Source organism: Penicillium angulare, assembly GCF_028827245.1.
Source record: "Penicillium angulare strain IBT 27051 chromosome Unknown utg000004l_segment0_segment0, whole genome shotgun sequence".
NCBI lineage: Eukaryota > Fungi > Ascomycota > Eurotiomycetes > Eurotiales > Aspergillaceae > Penicillium > Penicillium angulare.
In genome coordinates, this window is record NW_026623163.1 from 5953498 (window position 1) to 5973470 (window position 19973).

General features: G+C 47.8%; 8 protein-coding genes across 8 annotated transcripts; 5 read left to right on the forward strand and 3 right to left on the reverse strand.

Annotated features, from left to right (window-relative positions):
• Window positions 1-381: 381 nt before the first annotated feature.
• Window positions 382-2517, reverse strand: nop7 (mRNA-binding ribosome synthesis protein NOP7; the record flags this gene model as incomplete). The annotated part of the gene is made up of 3 exons (XM_056922349.1): window positions 382-2279; window positions 2344-2442; window positions 2496-2517. The coding sequence occupies 3 exons, from the start codon at window positions 2515-2517 to the stop codon at window positions 382-384; spliced, it is 2019 nt and encodes a 672-aa protein (XP_056780386.1).
• Window positions 2518-2729: 212 nt separating this feature from the next.
• Window positions 2730-4251, forward strand: N7478_006136 (GPI-anchored transamidase subunit GAB1; the record flags this gene model as incomplete). Its single annotated transcript, XM_056922350.1, has 5 exons — window positions 2730-2871; window positions 2963-3027; window positions 3082-3284; window positions 3338-3957; window positions 4013-4251. The coding sequence occupies 5 exons, from the start codon at window positions 2730-2732 to the stop codon at window positions 4249-4251; spliced, it is 1269 nt and encodes a 422-aa protein (XP_056780387.1).
• A 141-nt stretch (window positions 4252-4392) lies between these two features.
• Window positions 4393-5442, reverse strand: N7478_006137 (N-terminal L-serine N(alpha)-acetyltransferase NAT4; the record flags this gene model as incomplete). Its single annotated transcript, XM_056922351.1, has 2 exons — window positions 4393-5225; window positions 5355-5442. The coding sequence occupies 2 exons, from the start codon at window positions 5440-5442 to the stop codon at window positions 4393-4395; spliced, it is 921 nt and encodes a 306-aa protein (XP_056780388.1).
• A 438-nt stretch (window positions 5443-5880) lies between these two features.
• N7478_006138 (uncharacterized protein) lies at window positions 5881-7237 on the reverse strand (the record flags this gene model as incomplete). Its single annotated transcript, XM_056922352.1, has 7 exons — window positions 5881-6047; window positions 6099-6244; window positions 6299-6354; window positions 6433-6714; window positions 6773-6877; window positions 6949-7095; window positions 7169-7237. The coding sequence occupies 7 exons, from the start codon at window positions 7235-7237 to the stop codon at window positions 5881-5883; spliced, it is 972 nt and encodes a 323-aa protein (XP_056780389.1).
• Window positions 7238-8495: 1258 nt separating this feature from the next.
• N7478_006139 (zinc-dependent alcohol dehydrogenase family protein) lies at window positions 8496-9747 on the forward strand (the record flags this gene model as incomplete). The annotated part of the gene is made up of 4 exons (XM_056922353.1): window positions 8496-8651; window positions 8726-9115; window positions 9194-9640; window positions 9703-9747. 4 exons carry the CDS (start codon window positions 8496-8498, stop codon window positions 9745-9747), a joined length of 1038 nt encoding a protein of 345 aa, XP_056780390.1.
• Window positions 9748-10208: 461 nt separating this feature from the next.
• On the forward strand, window positions 10209-13124 carry N7478_006140 (putative raffinose synthase protein Sip1; the record flags this gene model as incomplete). Its single annotated transcript, XM_056922354.1, has 2 exons — window positions 10209-10403; window positions 10482-13124. 2 exons carry the CDS (start codon window positions 10209-10211, stop codon window positions 13122-13124), a joined length of 2838 nt encoding a protein of 945 aa, XP_056780391.1.
• A 261-nt stretch (window positions 13125-13385) lies between these two features.
• On the forward strand, window positions 13386-15464 carry N7478_006141 (tyrosine--tRNA ligase MSY1; the record flags this gene model as incomplete). The annotated part of the gene is made up of 5 exons (XM_056922355.1): window positions 13386-13705; window positions 13786-13939; window positions 13999-14285; window positions 14339-14684; window positions 14745-15464. The coding sequence occupies 5 exons, from the start codon at window positions 13386-13388 to the stop codon at window positions 15462-15464; spliced, it is 1827 nt and encodes a 608-aa protein (XP_056780392.1).
• A 385-nt stretch (window positions 15465-15849) lies between these two features.
• N7478_006142 (mismatch repair ATPase MSH6) lies at window positions 15850-19753 on the forward strand (the record flags this gene model as incomplete). The annotated part of the gene is made up of 5 exons (XM_056922356.1): window positions 15850-16179; window positions 16240-16287; window positions 16350-16527; window positions 16595-18990; window positions 19055-19753. The coding sequence occupies 5 exons, from the start codon at window positions 15850-15852 to the stop codon at window positions 19751-19753; spliced, it is 3651 nt and encodes a 1216-aa protein (XP_056780393.1).
• Window positions 19754-19973: the final 220 nt, after the last annotated feature.

Here is a 19973-nt window from a genome sequence, read left to right on the forward strand (position 1 = left end):
TTTGTTGTGATTGTGTAAAGGCTTCATGGAGATCAAGGTAATCAGAAATTCAGGTAAGTGGGTCCAGTCACGTGATCCAGAAAATCTCCAGCGCCTATCAAGCGTGTTGCTGGTTATGTACTGCTGGCCCCAGGTGCCACATCTTTAGGTGCCTGAGCAGCAGCATGAAATCCATCGAAAGAAAGTGTATTGGGAATGCTTACAGTATACGTAGTTGCAACGGCAACGAAGTAAATTTACATAATGATTTGTATCTCTGTATAGAAAAGTACCATGACATTGAATTGGAATAATTTTTAGGACATGCATATACAGCGGACTATCCCAGCCCCAAACGCCAACATAATAAACACTCTTGATAGTCTAACAGGTCAATGAAATCTATTTCTCACCCTTCTCAAGCTTGCGACGCTTGGAACGGAGCTTGGCAGCCTCATCAGACGTCTTCTTGTTCGAGTGCATCATCTTCTCCAACAGCTTGCGCTTCTTGCGGCTCATCATCATCTTCTGTCTCTCAAGCTCCTCTTCCTCCTTGCGCTTCTTGGCAGCAAGCTTCTTCGTCTGAGTGCTCTTCTTCTTGGTTGATTCGTCAGCGGCTCCATTGGATGAGTAGGGCAGACCGGCAGCCTCGGCTTCCAGCTCGCGCTGGTGCTGGTTACGAGCGGCCTCATCATCGTCATCAGAGTCGACCTCAGCTTCCTCAATTCCGCCAAACTCCTCATCTTCATCATCATCTTCCTCTTCGTCACTCTCGCTCTCGCCATCATCTGTGCCGGCAACATCCATGCCACCGTCAATAGACTCGTCATCAGACTCCTCAGCAGGGGCAGCGGGCTTAGACTCCGCAGGGGTTTCATCTTCCATCTCTTCATCGCTATCTTCGGCCTCTTCGGCAATCTCAGCTTCGCCTTCCTCTTCCTGCTCAGCCAGAGAAGCCTTGGGGTCGTAGCCGCCACGGTTAGGCTTGACCCATGGGCTCAGATGAGGCGGAAGAGTAGTACCAGGGCTGTAAAGATCAGCACGAAGGAGCTTGCCATCGTTGATGCAGTCCCAGATCCATTGAGGCTGGACATAAGTACGACCAGGAATGCGAGTGCCAGGCTTGACCTTCTGGCTTGAGCTTTCGCCTTCAGGAATGGCAGGTAGAGACTCCGCCGGCAGCTGGGGACGATCCACAATCTGGTGGGTGATTCGCGTGTCTGTTTCATCATTGGTGAAAGCACCATCGCCCAAAACAGCATCCCATCCAACGCGCTTGCAGCCGAAAGCACGCAGAATGAACTCGATGGGTGCCTTGGGCGCCTCACGGGAGATATAGAACACGAAAGGAGAGAAGAGAGTGCCGGCCTCGTTGCCGCTCATGTCTGGTTGGGGCAGAGTGTCGGCTTCGGGAGCAGCAGGCTCGAATCGGTCGATAGTCTCAGTGTTTTCCTCGGTTGTGTCCATAGCTTGCTCATCATTGGTCTGGTCCAAGCCAACTGACTTGATGACCTTGTCAACCTTGGCCTGAACTGCCTTGGAAACCTCCTTGTTCGAGGCTCCGTTCTTCTGGGACTTGCTGGATCCCAGGGCCTTGGGGGCCTCAGCGACGTTACGTCCTTCTAAAGTGAAAGCGGCCAACTCGGCGCCGTTCTCATCGCTGCGGGTATCAAACTTAGGAGGGTACCTTAAACCAATGGATGAGTAGAGTCGGAAGTTGACGAAGCCCAACAAAGTAGTGTAAAAGTCGACAAAGGTAGCCATGATGCGGTAGTCGACATCGCCGTTGACACGCTGCACGAATCTGTACGGAACTAACCACATGATATCCTGGCCCTGGATAGTGGCCTGGTAGTAGATACCCTTGATCGACAGGAAAGACCGGCGGAGCGAGTTTGTGGTGATCAGGTAGTGTTGGAATTCATGGCAAAGGCGCTGACACAGAGCAACGGTCTTGGAAGGGACATGAGTAGTTGAGGGAAGAGTAGCGAACAAGAACAGCAGAGACAAAGCGTCGTCGAGATCACGGAGGGCGTCAATGAAGGTTGGGTAACGCTCCTTGATGACATGGTCAAGGGTGAGCTTAGGAGCATGATTTTTCTCCAAGCGCGCAGCGTCGCTAACTTCACCACGACCGAGAGAGCGGGCAATCTTCTTGGCAACGGCCTTCTGGTCACGGAACTTGTTTAGCAGCGGCTCGTGAAGCAGATACTGGATATCCTTGGTGTAGTAGAAGGTGGTGTTTGGCGTCGAGGTCTTGGAAGCCTTCTTCTTGTTACGGGGCTCACGAGGATAGATACCTTTACAATAAAACGTTATCAGTATCGCGCAATGTGTTGTGTCATCCTAAAAGAATTTTCTTACCCTTGAAAATGCAAAGACGACGGAAATCAGGCAAGGAAATCTGAAGTTTGCGCACGGCCTGGGTACGGGTGATATAGTTTTTGGCCTGGCCAGAGGTACCTGGAAAAAATCATAAGTAAAGATAAGCAACAGATGGAGCAATGCAATCATACCCTTCTTCTTTATTTTACCCATGATGAAAGTCTGTTGGAGTCCGTTAATTGGGGAGTTCCAAACTGTTGCTGATAAGAAGAGGAAAATTTCTCGATAACTTTTTTTTTCTTTTCGGAGGCGGTCAGTTGGTCCGTGCAGTTGCGGGTGTCCGTGGTTCCCTCCTCAGCCAGAGTTCAAGGGACAGCTGGACTTCCCCCCGATCGCCAATTCCGCCTCAAACACAACTAGTTGTCATGGCGGTGGACCGACGCAAGGTCGCTGTGTTCAGCGCGGCTTTTGTGTTGCGACTGTTTCTTGTTTGCTTGTTCCCTTCATTGCCCGATCTACTTACAGGCCGAGTGGAGGTGTCGACCCCAGTCAATAGCTTTAAACGATGTAGGTGACTTGTTTACACTTGGGGCCTTTGTGATCTTCTTGAAGTCTTCTAATGGCAGTCAAACAACTTGATACTAATTCGTGCTCACAGTACAAGAGGGCCTTTTTCTCTATATTCGAGATGTTTCGCCTTATGACGGCGGTGTTTACCATCAGGTAAGTAGATCACGATACATCCTAAAGACCACCAACTAACCTCGTTTGTTTTAGGCACCGCTTCTCCTTCCCTTGTTCGCTTTGCTTCCGGACGTGAAAAGCAACCCGTTTCCTACTGCTATTCTCTATTTCCTTGTCGATTTGTTGAACGCCCATGCGTTGTCAACTATCTCAGAATCGGGCCAATCGGTCAAATCACGATTACACTCTGCCATGAGAAAGCATATTCGGTGGGATGGTGTGTCAATTGCAGCTTGGTATGTCCTCTTGGTCTGTCTCATATATTTCGAGTCTCTGTCTAACTCGTCAGGTTCTTATTCAATCCTTTCACCATCGCAACCTGCTTGGCACGATCGACGAGCGTCTTCACTACAACCGGAATTCTTTACGCAGTCTCGAATGCTGTCGAGGGCAACAGCATTAATGCAATTCTCGCCTTGGGATTTGCATCGTACCTGTCGCTTTACCCAGCATTGTTATTCGTCCCATTGGTACTACTCTGCTACGACCAACAGTCACAAACATCAAAGGCTCCTTCCTTTGGGGTGTACTTTGTGCAGCATGCGGGCATCCTACTGGGTAGTGTCGGTGGTCTACTCGGTTTGTCATGCATCATTACTGGAAACCTTTGGGAGTTCATCTCGGCAACATATGGCTTCCACCTGCTGGTTCCTGACCTGACTCCAAATGTGGGTCTTTGGTGGTACTTCTTCATCGAGATGTTCGACTCATTCCGCGAATTTTTCATCGGTGTCTTCTGGCTCCATCTTGCTGCCTATGTTGGAGGACTTACGGCACGAATGCGAAGCCAACCCTTGTTCATTATCACTTCGCTTCTTGGCGTTTTTGCCGTTTTCAAGCCGTACCCGAGCATTTCCGACGCATCGCTCTACTTCGCACTACTACCTTTGTACCGACATCTCTTCCCTTGTGAGTCTACAAAATATCCCACGTCTACTTTCCCCATTATTCTAATGTTTGTCAGTGATGCGATACACCTTCTTCGCGGTTGCCGCGCTCCTCTACTCTAGCCTTCTTGGTCCTGCTTTCTACCATCTGTGGATCTATGCTGGATCTGGTAATGCCAATTTCTTCTACGCCATTACTCTTGTCTGGAGTCTTGGTCTCTCCATATTATTAGCCGACAGCATATTCGCGGCTCTTCGAGACGAGTGGGAGCAAGCTAATCCAGAGTCGCAAGGCCAAGAGGTCAAGCAAATATAGTTTATATCGAATGGTATGTATACTTGTATGTATTTCTGTCGCATCATAGGTGTTTTTGATTCATAATCGCCATAACAAACAAGAATGAAAAAAATACCAGTTCAAGCTTGATACAACTCATTATCTCCCTACTTACAGGCGTCATTGACTCAATCGCTTCGACAAAATCAAATAATCAAACTCCTTAATCGTCCCATTTCGCAACTTCCTCGGCTGAGGCGAATGCTCATCAACCACATACCCACCTTTCTCATAAAATCGACACGCAGCCATATTAGACTTAAAAACTGTAAGCATGGTCTTTTCTAGTCCAACCGACCGACCAATCTCTTCCATCCTCTTCATCAACAACCCACCTAACCCACGCCCCCGAGCCTCAGCCGACAAGTGAATCTCGTAGCAGTAGACAACCTCCTTGCCATCTTCATAAGTAACCATAAAGGACAAAAACCCAAGAACACCCTTATCTGCCTTATTACCCAGGCTTTCGCTATCCTCACTCTTATCTTCACTCCCCGCAACTCCCAATTCAGTTCCATCTTCGTCCTTTGCCGGCCCATCGCTTCGATCGGCATCAGCATCGGCCCCGACCCGAGCTCCAGCCGAATTACCGGTCAGCGCGCTATCACGCACAATCAGGTACTTCATATCAGGAAGTTGCATTTCCTTGCGCTTTTTAGTACGAGACCATCCTACTCCAGAGGCAGCATATGCCTCGCTGGATGTCAGCTCGATGAGATTGAGACAAGCTTCTAGGTCTGCAGCTGGGATTGTTGAAGCAGAGTAGACATCCAAGGACGTGTCGCTTTTGCTGCAGGTGTCGTTCTGCTGGCGTGCTGCCAGTGGATCCGATTCAGTTGGTCCATGTGGATATTCCTTAATTGTGGAATGTGTCTGTGGTGTGTCTCGAGACACGTAGGCTGAGATAAAGTCTTGAATGCTTAATGCGTTGGTACGTTCGACCAGTGGCAGAGCTGGAATTTGGTCAGTATTTGTCTCCTGTATTCCATGTGTGGTTGGCCAATAGACTCGGCAAGTTTGTTTCGCAATATACAAATGGCTCTTGGTGTCAATGTTGTGATGACTATGGAGTATTGACTTACTTTTTTGGTTGGCGGAGACGCGTCTTGTCGGCGTCGACGATTGGCGCGGGATTTTGGATTTGGTGATTCGTCCGTCTTTAGTTGGCATTGCTGATCAGTTCACTTCGATACCTGGATGGTTTGTAGTCTTTTGAGTGTTGTTCTTTTTTAGACTGCTGTATTGTGCACCCTTCTGAGTAAAAGTAAGAGTCAAGTGGGTCAGACGTTGTGCGGCCTATGAATTCAAATTGTGATTCCGTTGTGATCTGGGCGCTTCAGTGCTTCCAACTGCTGTGAGTACATTCACCTACATATCCGGCGATATTAATGTCTTTGGAAGACTATGATAGCTCAAGGCTATGATAATAGCATTTTAATTGATGCTCAACCTTTTAATAAATAGTCCTTGGATTACATTTTACTAAACTGTTGTGACCATCATGATAGGATGTTTAGGGTATATGCACGCAGCATTTTCTCATATTTCAATTTGTACAAAAAGCTATCTGCTTGCAAATCATATGAATGAATTTCTGGCTTTGTCAACTTAAGAGCTTGATCGCAGCGAGGCAGCGTGTTCCTCGGCACGACGCTCCGCCTCAGCAGCACCCAATTCTCCGAAGACATCAATTCCCCAACGGAAAGGGTAGTTGTATCGTTCGGCGCGGTCCAGCTTGTTAAGGGCTTCAAATTCTGCGTCGGGAATAACAAAGTCTGTATAGAAGTTAGTCTTGAATTAATGCTAAAATTTGCAATTTAACTTACCTGCGAAATTGCTCTCAATGCGCGAAGGGGTAACACTCTTAGGCAAGACGGCAGAACCCCGCTGGATAGCCCACGAGATCAGCAGCTGAGCGGGGTCCTTGCTCAGTTTCTTAGAAATTTTGACCACGGTGGGGTCATCAACAACACTGTGGGTCTAGCTTTAGCAAATGAACTATGTGAGAATAATAGAGGCATCGTACCGTGGTAGGTTGTAGAGGTTGTTTCCGAGTGGGCTGTATGCAATGGGAAGAATTTTCTATAGCAGTGGTTAGTTAACTCATTCAATCGTTTCCAGAAACACAAAAAGTGAAGAAAGCATGATATTGTTTCTTACATTGTCCTTCAGGTACTGTGTAAGCTCCGGTTGGAGAAGATAAGGGTGCGCCTCGATCTGGTTCGCGGCAGGAGGGATCTTTGCGGTCTGAAGCAGCTTCTTGGTCTCTTCAATTGTGAAATTGCTAACTCCGATGCTACGGATCTTGCCCGTAGTGACCAACTTCTCAAGAACAGCCCAGGTATCGGCGACCGGAACATCGGCTATGCGGAATCGATGTGTCTTCGGATCGATCGGTGTGGTGGTTTCGTTAGTGTGTTCGAAGGCTACGGGCCAATGGATCTGCACGACTAATTAACACATTTTCTTTATTTCCATTTGTCTCGAGGGGTTGACCCACAAGGTACAGATCCACGTAATCGGTCTGGAGATCTTTGAGGGTCTTGTCGAGGCCCTCTTCGACGTGGTCGGGGTGGTGGTGAGTGTTCCATAGCTTGCTAGTGATCTATTTTTTTTTTTTAAAACAAGACATTAGATGCTGCTCAATACTCCAAATATTGATTTGAATGGACTCACATAAAAGTCCTCGCGCTTAACACCTGACTTCTTCCAGCCTTTGCCGACCTCGTTCTCATTTTGGTAGCAGGCGGCGGCATCAATGTGACGGTAACCGCTACGAAGCGCATGCTCGACTGCGTCCTCGACTTCATGGGGCTTAGAAAGCTGTTGTAGATATCTTAGTCAGAGTCTGCATAACGCCCGGTACACGCAGTAAACAAAGGTAAGTGAAACATACCCAAGTACCGAGACCAACTGCGGGGATCTCATAGCCCGAGTTAAGTTTGAAGGCGCGACCTGTAGCCATCGTGGACAAGAGAAGTAATATGTAGATGTAGTATATTTAGATAAACCGAAGTTAACAAGAAATAATTAAAGAAGAAGCCACCATAACTGAGTGGAGACTATTTATATGTCCAGTGACCGGTGGAGGCTCCTTTACCCCTCCCCCTCCACGCCAATGGCGGAAAAGAACAACTGCGACACGCAATAGATTTGAATTTCGCAATTGGCTTCGGACATCTGTTAATCTTGTGCCCATCTATCTCCCACTAGTTCAAATCTGGACATGGATCCAGCGGATGTCAAAGGAATTGAGTGATCTTAGCTTCATATTGCACAATTGCTGGGCCCCTCAGTGGGGACTATTTACTCAAGCCACCGGCAGTTGATTGATCCACGGCTAACTTGAAGCCTATTTACTAGCATTGTTTTATTTGCAAGGGTATATATACTATTAAGACTTCACAACCATACAACTAGAAACTTGAAGTCAATCAATACGGGGCGAAAATTGTTAAAAAATAAAATGAATAATTGTCTGTTATATTATCACTTAAGGAAATACCTCCAGTCAACCACAATACTCGGATATTACTAGTAGCCCGATAGTGAAGATTCTTAGATCTTAGGTTTTAGATTTTCTTCTGTACAATTAGCTTAATTCAGGTGAAGCGCAGCTTAACAAAAATGAGCGACGTCTAGTATAATCGCAAGATAAAAGGGTACTGACATCAGTGGCCTTAACCACTTGGTGAAACGACTATATAGTTGAAGGACCAGACGCAAGGTACATACCCGAAAAACATTCATCGCCCTCTGACTTCCTTGTGTGGCCAGGTTTCATTTCAAGTAGTATGATCACTTATATTAGCTTTCCCATGAGTAATAGGCGCGGAGATGGTGTTGGGGGGAAGCCCTGGATAATACACAAGAGAAGGGGAGAAACGACCATTAGCTTTTATAGGGGAAGAGAACCTTGTGGAATTATTATCTGGTTGCTTAGATTTGCGATTCAGATTCTTCACCTGGGCAGCAATGTCTCCGAGATGGAGCATTGAATTGGTCCGATTGGAGCTACATAATCTGGTTTTTGCGGAGACTTATTGCGAGTTTAATAATCGTGCCGTCATAACGTGGGTCCGCCTTGAGGTTCCGGAAGCATCATGATAATGTATAAAAAATGCCCCTCCATCCCTTGAATACACCTTACCCCAATTGTTCCTACAACATTGTCGCAACCCTCAGTATATATTACACCAAACAGATCGATCTTCAACTTCAAAATGGCCTCAATGAAGTCGTGGATAATTGAAAACAAGGACAATGGCTTTGATGGCCTTGTTTACAAAGATGCGCAGATCCCCAAGGTGGGGGATAACGAGGTACTCGTGAAGCTGCAAGCTGCATCATTGAACTATCGCGACTTGATTATTCCCAAGGTATGAAGCTCAGGGATCAAAATTGAACCTAACGAAAAACCAATTAACGTCTCTTTTTTCACTCGCTTTCACAGGGCAAATACCCTTTCGCAACTAAGTTCCCCGTTGTACCCGGATCAGACGGCGCTGGTGAAGTTGTCGAGGTTGGCTCCAAGGTGACCGGACTCAAGAAGGGTGATAAGGTGACAACCCTTTTCAATCAGGGTCATCAGTACGGTGCTATCGATCTCCCTGCGGCCGGGACCGGATTGGGTGGTGTCATCGACGGGTCGCTGCGCCAGTATGGTGTTTTTGCCGAGACTGGACTCGTCAAGTCTGCGAATAACCTTTCCGCGATCGAAAGTAGCACACTTCCTTGTGCTGCGCTCACATCTTGGAATGCGCTGTACGGCCTGAAGCCTTTGAAGCCTGGCCAGGTTGTCTTGGTACAGGGTACCGGTGGTGTGAGCCTGTTTGGCCTGCAGGTATGTAGAAAACATGAGATGGAAGGCTGGTTATTGAGTTCCATAAACTGATGTGTCGATCTCTTATCCGCCATATAGTTTGCTAAGGCTGCTGGAGCGATCGTTATTGCGACTACATCATCTGCACAGAAAGCTGAGAAGCTGAAGAAACTCGGTGCCGACCATGTTATCAACTACAAGGAGGATGTTAACTGGGGTGAGACTGCCAAGAAGCTGACCCCAGAAGGTGCCGGTGTGGATCATATTCTTGAGGTTGGAGGCTCCGGGACGCTTACACAGAGCTTCAAAGCCATCAAGTTTGAGGGTGTTATCAGCATTATTGGCTTCCTGGGTGGTGTTGACCCGAAGACCCAGCCCAGTGTCCTGGATACTCTCGGTCATATCTGCACAGTTCGTGGTGTTTATGTCGGTAGCAGAGCTTTGATGCAGGACATGATTCGTGCGATCGAAGCCAACGATATTCATCCTGTTGTAGATGAGAAGGTGTTTAGCCTTGACCAGGCCCGCGAGGCATATGAGTACATGGTATGTGGATTTCTCCTTGCATATGAAGTTTTTCATGGGTTCGAAACTAATAGGATACACAGTGGGGTCAAAATCATTTCGGAAAGTTGGCAATTGCGGTGAACTAAATTAGATGTCGATGACAATTTTCCTCTTTTGACACGGAGACCAGGCGGACTAGGACCCCGTGATCTTATAGTGTCAGTATAAATGAATGTAAAAGATCACTCAGCATAAAATGAATGATTTTGAATCTTATATCGATGCTAAAGATCTGGGAAATTTTATAATAAGTAGTTTGGATGAATAAGAGTGCTTGGAAATGGTAGGATGATTAAGTACCTGGGGTGCGTGAGGTGTAGAATAGAGTGCGTCGAGAGGAGAAGCTTCCCCGCCACTTTCATCATCAACTGCATCCACTCTCTCTGGCAAACAACCATCCTATTTACGCTCTCCGATTGGACCTGCGCTATAACGAGATATAATCATCCCTGCTGCCGAGCACTCTTGGCCCTGCAGCTAGCCAGCTCATCGTTGAATCCTCGTTGGCTAATTGTATACGCACCCGATTTACCCCTCACAACACCCAATGCAGGCCAATGCTAGAAATACAACCTCCACCCTCCCCATGAAAGGGCCTTTTGATCGCCTCAAGAAATCTCAGACGGCCTTCATCAGACCCGCCCAGATGAGTCTCTTTGCCCGAGTGACAGCCTACCCGCCTTTAGGGCAAGTGACACGCCTTGAAAGAGCGCAGCAGACACCGTCGGGAGAAGATGACACTGTAAGTATATCAATAGTCAAACAGCCTTGTCCTGTTCCGACAAACATAAGTTCCATTTCCTTGCTGACGATTTTGAAGACGCGGTTTACTGTCGTCATTGAATCAAGCACCTCTCTTCCCGAGCAATCCTGGGAAGCCCAAATTTGGCACAATATTACCAGCTCGGAATGGACAGCTTTTCAATTACAAAAGATTGCTTCATCGCATGCCTCGCTTCTAACAGGGAATGAGGCTGATTATAATTCCTACCGCTATGCATTCTCTGGGGAGATTGCGCTTCCTGCAGCTAGTGGCCATGCACACTTTACTGTGCGTTTCCGAACGAACCCTGATGCAGAATGGCAATGGGCAAACCAGCAGCGCCCAATTAATGATGGCGAACTAATATTTGGACCACGGGACTTACAACTTCAAAATTTATCTTCTGATGGTGGCTCTGCTAACTCCAAGGAAGAAATTTTGAAATATATCGATAACTTGTCTCCTGAAGTGCAAGTCGAGTCTCGCCGAAGCGATTGTCCTGGATCTTTACTGTGGGAAATTTCTGGGAGCGTTGATGCAGCTCAAGAGGATGTCTCTGGGATGAAGCGATTTATATTGGGGACGCCTTCGTCCGTTATCAGATATTTCTCCCTGGTGCGTATTTGGTCTCCGTGGCTAGGCCCACGGCATGGAAAGGACAAGTTCCACTTGACAGAAGATGCCATACTGTGTTCGTTTCTTCGGGATGATGGAACAAACCTTCTCTTTTTGGCTGTTTCGGGTATCAATGATATTCTAACTGTCTTTCAATCCGGCGAGGATGGCGAAATAGTAGTCAACTCCAGAAGTGATAATAAAGAGCGAGCTGATTTCCTTGTTCTTGCTGCTGTAGCCGAGGATTTTGAGGTCGCTATGTCTGCTTTGGTATACGAAGCAAGAAAAGTGGTCAGGCCGTTTTCTAAATCTAGCAATGACCCTTCGGAGGAACAGCAACCGCTTTCTCCTCCCGCAGATGATACAGTGGTTGTCGAGAAAGATGTGAAGATGCAATGGCTGACAGAGTGGTTCGATGGTTTGACATATTGCACTTGGAACGGACTTGGACAGGATCTGACAGAGGAGAAAATATTGGGTGCATTGGATGCTCTCAAATCACATGGAATAAATATCGTCAATCTCATCATCGATGATAACTGGCAAAGCCTTGATAATGAGGGTGAATCTCAATTTAAGCGACGCTGGAAACAGTTCGACGCAAACCCGAAGGCATTTCCCCGGGGTTTGGAACAGGCTGTCAGTAACATTCGCCGAAGCCATCCAAACATTGAGCATGTTGCGGTTTGGCACGCCCTGCTAGGGTACTGGGGAGGCATCTGCCCCGATGGAGATCTTGCAAAGAAGTATAAAACTAAGGAGGTCAAAGTGAAGGATCCGGCAGCCGGAGGGCCCATTGCACATGACATCTCCGACGGCAAAATCCTTGCCATTGATCCCGACGACATTCAACGTTTCTACGAAGATTTCTATAGCTATCTAACCTCTGTTGGAGTGGACTCCGTAAAAGCAGACGCTCAGTTCTTCATTGATCTACTCGACGATCCAGAGGACCGTAAAAGATTCATGAATTCCTACCAGGATGCATGGACCATTGCTTCTCTCAAACATTTCGGCACGCGAGCCATTTCATGCATGTCCTTGATTCCGCAGATGATCTTCCATTCACAGCTTCCAACCAACAAGCCCACAATGACACTGCGGAACTCGGATGATTTCTTCCCTGAGATCCCTTCGTCTCATCCATGGCATGTGTTTTGCAATGCACACAATGCACTTTTCACACGATACCTCAATGCTCTGCCAGATTGGGACATGTTCCAGACGAGCCATCCTTACGCATCCTTCCATGCTGCTGCCCGCTGTGTCTCTGGTGGACCTGTCTACATAACAGATGAGCCTGGTAAACATGACCTAAAACTTTTGGACCAAATGACCGCGCCCACTGTGCTCGGAAGAACTGTCATACTTCGGCCCAGCGTTCTTGGTCGCTCAATGGACGTCTATAATGACTATAACGAAGGACATATTCTGCGCGTCGGAAGTTACACTGGCTGGGCCAAGACAGGAAGTGGAATTATCGGTCTTTTCAACGTACAATCGGCAGAAGGCTCGTGCATAGTCGCACTAAAAGATTTCCCTGGAGTCCATGAGAATTCAGACGGTCAATACGTGATTCGTGCTCACACAAGCGGGAAAATCACAGTTCAGATGCAGCGCCAGTCTGAAGACTCTCTTGTGTCTGTTGTTTTGCAAGACAGAGGCTGGGAAATCCTCACAGCGTATCCGACACAATCATTCAAACTGAGAGATATCCAAGACAAGGATTTAACTGGAGGCAACCCTACCCATGTGGCTATTCTAGGTTTACTTGGGAAAATGACCGGCGCAGCTGCTCTGGTTAGTTCGGATATTTTTGTTGTTGAGAATGGCCGTCTACGATTTGATATTCACCTGAAGGCACTGGGCACCTTGGGAGTATACATATCCGATTTGCAAGACCGAGATATATCTCGAGATTTTATGGTGATGATCTTGGGACGGGCAATCCCTCCAGATACTGTATGGAAAGAGGATGGTAAAGACAGCCGGGTTCTGGCGATTGATGTGCTCGCAGCTTGGAAGGCCATGAACTTAGATAGTGGCTGGAGTAATGAGGCATTTGTCCAAATATTCGTAGGCTGAAATATTCACCAGAATAGAACAAATAATATTAGAAACATGATTTTGTTTTTCTTTCTTCTTTCCCCATTAAAGAATAAACATTTGAATGGTCAAAATTTCGCGGCGCCGTTTGAGTCTTGCCCATGTAGAGACGCGCCGCACTAAAGATATTCCGACGTTCTTATCGCGGTGGGTATCGGAGATCGCGAACAATTTCGAATCGCTCCACGAGTTGTAATTGCGAGCTTATTTGCAATTGAACCTCAAATACAAATCGGCCCAATGCGATTCAGGTCGACACCGCTCCTTCGAGTGGCGAGCTTCAATCCTCGCGCACTCCACCCAACCCCGAGCGGTGCGCGCAGCTTCTCTCAAGAACTGCGAACAAATCCGCTCCGTAGTGGACTTCGTCGACCATTCCTCTTCTCCCAACATTCTGAGCACCTCTTACAACAGCAGCGATGCATTACACAAAACTACATCAAGCGCATGGAAGATGGGAAGAAGGAATGGGCAAAGCATGCCGTGGAGATCAAAGATGGCAAGAGGAAGAGCTTTGTCGATCATTTGGAGGAGCGTGGGCTTCTTCATGATGTCGTTGGGTATGTACTGTACACAGCTGACACTTTGGAAAGCATATTATCAACTGGCGAGTTTCGTGCTAACTTGCTTGGTATTATAGTGAGCGCGAATTACTCCACAAACTATTCACAGAGAAGAGGACTGGAATCTACGTCGGAATCGATCCTACTGCGCCGTCTATGCACGTTGGACATATGCTACCATTCATGGTGTTAGCTTGGGGATACGTTTGGGGTCTTCCAGTAACTTTCTTGGTAAGTTCTCGCGGCCTACTTGGATGTACTATGCTCCATAGCTAACATACGAAATGTAGTTAGGTGGTGCTACCTCTCGAGTCGGTGACCCCACAGGCCGATTGAAGGGTCGTGAGCAAGTTCACTCTTCCATCCGAAAGGCGAATATGGCTAGTATGCATATGCAATTGAAGAAGCTGGGATCAAGCATTGAGCAATACGGCAGGAGGCATGGTCATGAACGTCAAATGATATGGAAGAGGTCCCTGGTCAACAACAACACATGGTGGAACTCTATGCCCTTCATCGAAGTTCTGCGTGACCTTGGGGCGTATATGAGACTTGGGCCTATGCTTGGTCGGGATACGTGAGTCTTCTATAAATGTGGCTCGCCATATACATCTCTGACCATTTATTCAGTGTTAAAACCCGATTGAACCAAGGCGACGGTATGTCATTCGCAGAATTCTCTTACCCGCTTCTTCAGGGCTGGGACTGGTGGCATTTGTTCCAAAAAGGCACTCAGGTACAAGTGGGAGGTTCTGATCAGTATGGAAACATTTTGTTCGGAATGGATGCCGTCAAACATATTAGTCGCAACACCTCCAATGAGCAGGCTCGAAACCCCCTTGAGTCTGAATTGGACCGGCCTATTGGATTTACCACGCCGCTTTTGACTGCGCCATCGGGCGAGAAATTTGGAAAGTCTGCAGGTAATGCCATCTGGCTTGATAAGGACATGACTTCTACCTTTGAGTTATACCAGGTTAGTCCCACTTTTCTTTTTGTTTCCAAGGCCTCGCACATCATACTAACTGTGATCTAGTTCTTTGTTCGCACGCCAGATGATACCGTGGAGCGCTATCTGAAGCTTTTCACCTTTATCCCCATTCATGAGATTACAACCATTATGGAGGAGCAAAATTCCGACCCTTCAAAACGTGCTGCTCAACATCGATTGGCCTATGAATTTGTAGAGTTGATCCACGGCAAGGCAGAAGCAGATGCAGTGTCGCTCCAACATCGCCAACTGTTCCGATCACGGTCCTCGACTGCTGCCCCCTCCCCCATGCCTAAAAACTCGACTCCCCCTGCTAGCCACGCTCAATCCATCACCGCCGGCTTTGACACCCCACAGTCTGGTAATCGCTACGCCCCCCAGACCAACTTTGCCAACATGCCAAGTGCCAACGTGATACTCCCAAAATCTCTGGTATACAACCAGCCTTTTAACAAGGTTCTTTGGTCGGCCGGTCTTGTATCATCCAAGGGTGAAGGTCATCGCGTGATCACAAACAATGGCGCCTACGTGGGCAGTCGACCCGGTGACAGTGGGCCCATGTCGGACGATCTGGCTTTCACCCCAATCCGAGTCTGGCCTGCGGAGAAAACAGAAGAATTTATTCTTGACCAGAAACTTATCATGCTCAAACTAGGCAAGTGGAAGTTTAAGATGGTCGAGATTGTCAAAGACGAGGAGTTCCGCGAGATGGGACTAACAGCTCCTGGATGGGAAGAACCAACCAGTTCAACCGATTCGGCCTAATATGTCTCGGGGAAGCGATAACACTCTCCCCTCTGTAAATCTAGTCATACTTTGTACCTAGCGTATAGCATCTGTATCAACATCCTACATCAATCCAATCCAATGCATTATAATGTATCATTTTTGTTTGAATATACAGTAAGGAGACGGTAATACATACAAGGGACCCACCAAGCTTACACATCCACTTAACGCGTCGAACGCGTTGATCCGCGCCTTATCTCCTATCGGCTTCTTCACCACAAACCCCCGGGTTTGCTGGAATCCTGGGTCAATCTTGTCAATCTACTTACCCCCTATACATGCATCCAAATCACTTCCATTAATATTCACATTTGATAAAAAAAGGCATTGCCTTAATTATATTGACAGTTTATTGTCGACAATGGCCAAGGCCGACGCCTCGTCGCCCACCGGGACGCCGCCCTCCACCGCGTTGAAGCGAACGACCTCTAGCACGCAGAATATGAAGAACCAGAAGTCCATCCTGGGCTTTTTCCAGAAATCTTCTCCGGCGACTCCATCCTCCACTAAAGCTCGCGAACCGGCGTCTTCGCCGGCACAGCGGGCCTCCGAACAGCGTAGTGCCAGTACCAAGAAAACACCGGGGACGCAGAAAAGAAGTTTCTCGAGCTTTGCACAAGACTTAAGTCCTGTCCCTAGTAGCGATTTGCCGGTTCCGGAAGAAGACGAAGATGATGGCGATGACGTGAAGGTAGTTCTCACTTAGCTCTCACAACAATCCTAACACTAACAACCACTTCCACGTGTTTAGACAAAAGGCGACAACGCTCAAGTGCCCACCATGTCCCCGTCTCGTCGGGTATGTCAATACATGTTTGGTTCGATATAATATACACAATCATATACTGATTATGCTTGCAGGCGAAGAAGAAGCAAGTCACCTACAAGGAGTCTGACTCTGAGGGCGAGGATGATGACGATGCGATTTTCCGTCCAAGTCGGAGCAATGGTCGCGCTACAAAAAGACAAAAGGTCTCTTCTTCAGATAGTGAAGATGATTTTGAAGCACCTGCCGATGAGCCTGGGTACTCAGATGAGGGTATGACTGCTTGGCACGAACGAATATTACTCCGCGCACAAATGGCTAACTCGATTTTCTTTTATAGAAATGGACGACTTCATTGTCGCCGATGACTCGGATGAAGATGTAGCTCCTACGAAACCGCGCAAGAGACCAGCAACCAAGGCAGCTCGCAAGCCCTCCAACCAGTCACCAGCTGCACCGCGTCCCCCGCCAAGTGACGAGGACCTGGACCTGGACCTCCCCGAGGGCTCTGCTGGGACTGCTCAAAAATGGACATTTGATCCCGAAAATAAGGAACCTCGAAAGGAACGGGCCGCGGAAACCAATCCGAAAACCCCGTCTAGTACCAGGAAAGAAAAAGCCCATGTGAAGGAGCCCGAGCAGCGATATCCGTGGCTGGCAACTCCCAAAGACATAGATGGGAACCCCCCAGGGCACCCAGACTTTGACCCTCGAACTATTTACATCCCTCCTCTGGCTTGGTCTAAATTCTCCCCGTTCGAAAAGCAATACTGGGAAATTAAGCAGAAATTCTGGGATACCGTTGTGTTTTTCAAGAAAGGAAAATTCTATGAGCTGTACGAGAATGATGCCACGATTGGCCATCAGCTGTTCGATTTGAAGCTCACTGATCGCGTTAATATGCGCATGGTTGGTGTTCCTGAGATGAGCTTGTCTCACTGGGCAAACCAGTTCGTTGCCAAGGGCTTCAAGATTGCTCGTGTTGATCAATCTGAATCTGCTCTTGGCAAAGAAATGCGTGAGAGAGATGCCAAGAAGGGTGGTAAAGAGGACAAGATCATCAGACGAGAGCTTGCATGTGTCCTCACAGCTGGAACATTAGTAGAAGGGTCAATGCTTCAGGATGATATGTCTACTTACTGTGTGGCTATCAAGGAAGCTATAGTGGATGACCTACCCGTATTCGGTATATCCTTTGTGGATACCGCCACTGGCCAGTTCTTTATGTCTGAATTTGTCGACGATGTGGATATGACCAAGTTTGAAACCTTTGTTGCGCAGACCCGCCCCCAGGAACTGTTGCTTGAAAAGTCATGTGTTTCAACGAAAGTACTTCGAATTTTGAAGAATAACACTGGGCCTACCACTCTATGGAACTACTTGAAGCCAGGAAAGGAATTCTGGGAGTCTGATATTACGCTGAAGGAACTTGATGGTGCCGAGTATTTCGTGTCCCAAGATGACGAAAATGTGAAGGCCTGGCCCGAGACACTTCGTCAAGCACGAGGCAAAGAATTCCTCATGTCGGCATTTGGCGCCCTGGTACAATATTTGCGCGTTTTGAAGATCGACAAGGACCTCATTACCATTGGCAACTTCACATGGTATGATCCTATCAAGAAGGCGTCTAGCCTGGTGCTTGACGGCCAAACATTAATCAACATGGAAATCTTCGCAAACTCTTATGATGGAGGAGCCGAGGGAACTCTGTTCCAGCTTCTCAATCGCTGTATTACTCCATTTGGAAAACGAACTTTCAAGCAATGGATTTGTCACCCATTGATGGATGCTAGGAAAATCAATGCTCGACTGGACGCCGTCGACGCCTTGAATGCTGATCCAAGCGTTCGAGACCAGTTCTCTTCGCAATTGACCAAAATGCCGGACCTCGAACGCTTGATCTCCCGTGTACATGCTGGGCAGTGCAAAGCTCAAGACTTCGTGCGAGTTCTCGAAGGTTTCGAACAGATTGAATACACCATGGGGCTCCTGAAGGACTCTGGTGCCGGCGAAGGTATTATTGGACAATTGATTTCGGCCATGCCAGACTTGGATAATCTTCTAAGCTACTGGAAGACTGCCTTTGATCGATCTAAAGCGAAGGACAATGGCATCCTTGTTCCGGAGCCCGGTGTCGAAGAAGATTTCGATACCTCGCAAGGGCATATTGAACAACTGCACAAGGATCTTGATGATCTTCTCAAGAAGGCACGTCGGGACTTGGGATCTTCTGCTATCTGCTACCGTGACAATGGCAAGGAGATTTATCAATTGGAGGTGCCTGTCAAGGTGAAGAATATTCCAAAGAACTGGGATCAGATGTCTGCCACTAAACAGGTGAAGCGATACTATTTCCCCGAGCTTCGTTCCCTCATCCGTAAACTCCAAGAAGCCCAGGAGACCCATGGCCAAATAGTCAAGGAGGTTGCTGGCCGGTTCCACGCTCGATTCGATGAACACTACGGCACTTGGCTTGCGGCAGTTCGCATCGTTTCCCAATTGGATTGCCTGATTAGTCTCGCAAAGGCCTCCGCCTCCCTTGGTCAACCTAGTTGCCGCCCAACGTTCGTGGAAGATGAACGCAGTGTCTTAGAATTCGAAGAGCTCCGCCACCCATGCATTGCATCCTCCGTTGAGGACTTCATTCCCAATGATATTCAACTTGGCGGCAAGCAACCCAACATTGACCTACTTACGGGTGCAAATGCAGCCGGAAAGTCTACTGTTCTCCGCATGGTATGTTACACTTACTTAACACCCGGTTCCCCTTATTCTCCACTCCCGTAACTAATACGTTTAGACCTGTGTTGCTGTTATCATGGCACAAATCGGATGTTACCTGCCCTGCCAATCAGCACGTCTCACACCCGTCGACCGAATCATGTCCCGTCTGGGCGCGAACGACAACATCTTCGCCGCCCAGTCCACATTCTTCGTCGAACTGTCTGAAACCAAGAAGATTCTCTCTGAAGCCACACCTCGCTCCTTGGTGATTCTCGATGAATTGGGCCGTGGAACAAGTTCGTATGATGGTGTTGCTGTTGCACAAGCTGTGCTCCACCATATCGCTACACATATCGGTGCCATGGGTTTCTTCGCTACACACTACCATTCCTTGGCTGCAGAGTTCGAGGCCCATCCCGAGATTGCCCCGAAGCGCATGGCTATCCATGTTGACAACGCTGAGCGTCGCGTGACCTTCCTCTACAAACTTGAGGGTGGAGTTGCGGAGGGTAGTTTCGGTATGCACTGTGCGTCCATGTGTGGTATATCCAACAAGGTCATTGAGCGTGCTGAAGAGGCCGCTAAGCAATGGGAGCATACCAGTCGCTTGAAGGAAAGCCTTGAGCGTCGCAAGGGTGCTAGTTACGTTGGTCTTGGATGGTGGAGTGATGTTGCCTGGGCATTGCGAGAGTCGACTGCCAGCGAGGAAGATAAGGCGGGAGAAGTAACTGACTACGGACTGGAAGTGCTCCGCAAGGCAATTGAAACGCTGTGAAGACAATGTAGGACTATTTCTCTGCTGGAGTCTCATGTGTCCTTTTCTACCTTCTTTTATCTGCGTCACCCCTGATTCTCGACTATCTTTTTACTATGTCTCCTATGTTGTCATTATCTCGTGTTAAAAGGCGTCTGTGGAATTTATTCAGTGTTATACTCATAATGGTCGAATTATATTTACAACTTCTTTAAATTGTTCTGTCAAGCGCAAGGTCAAG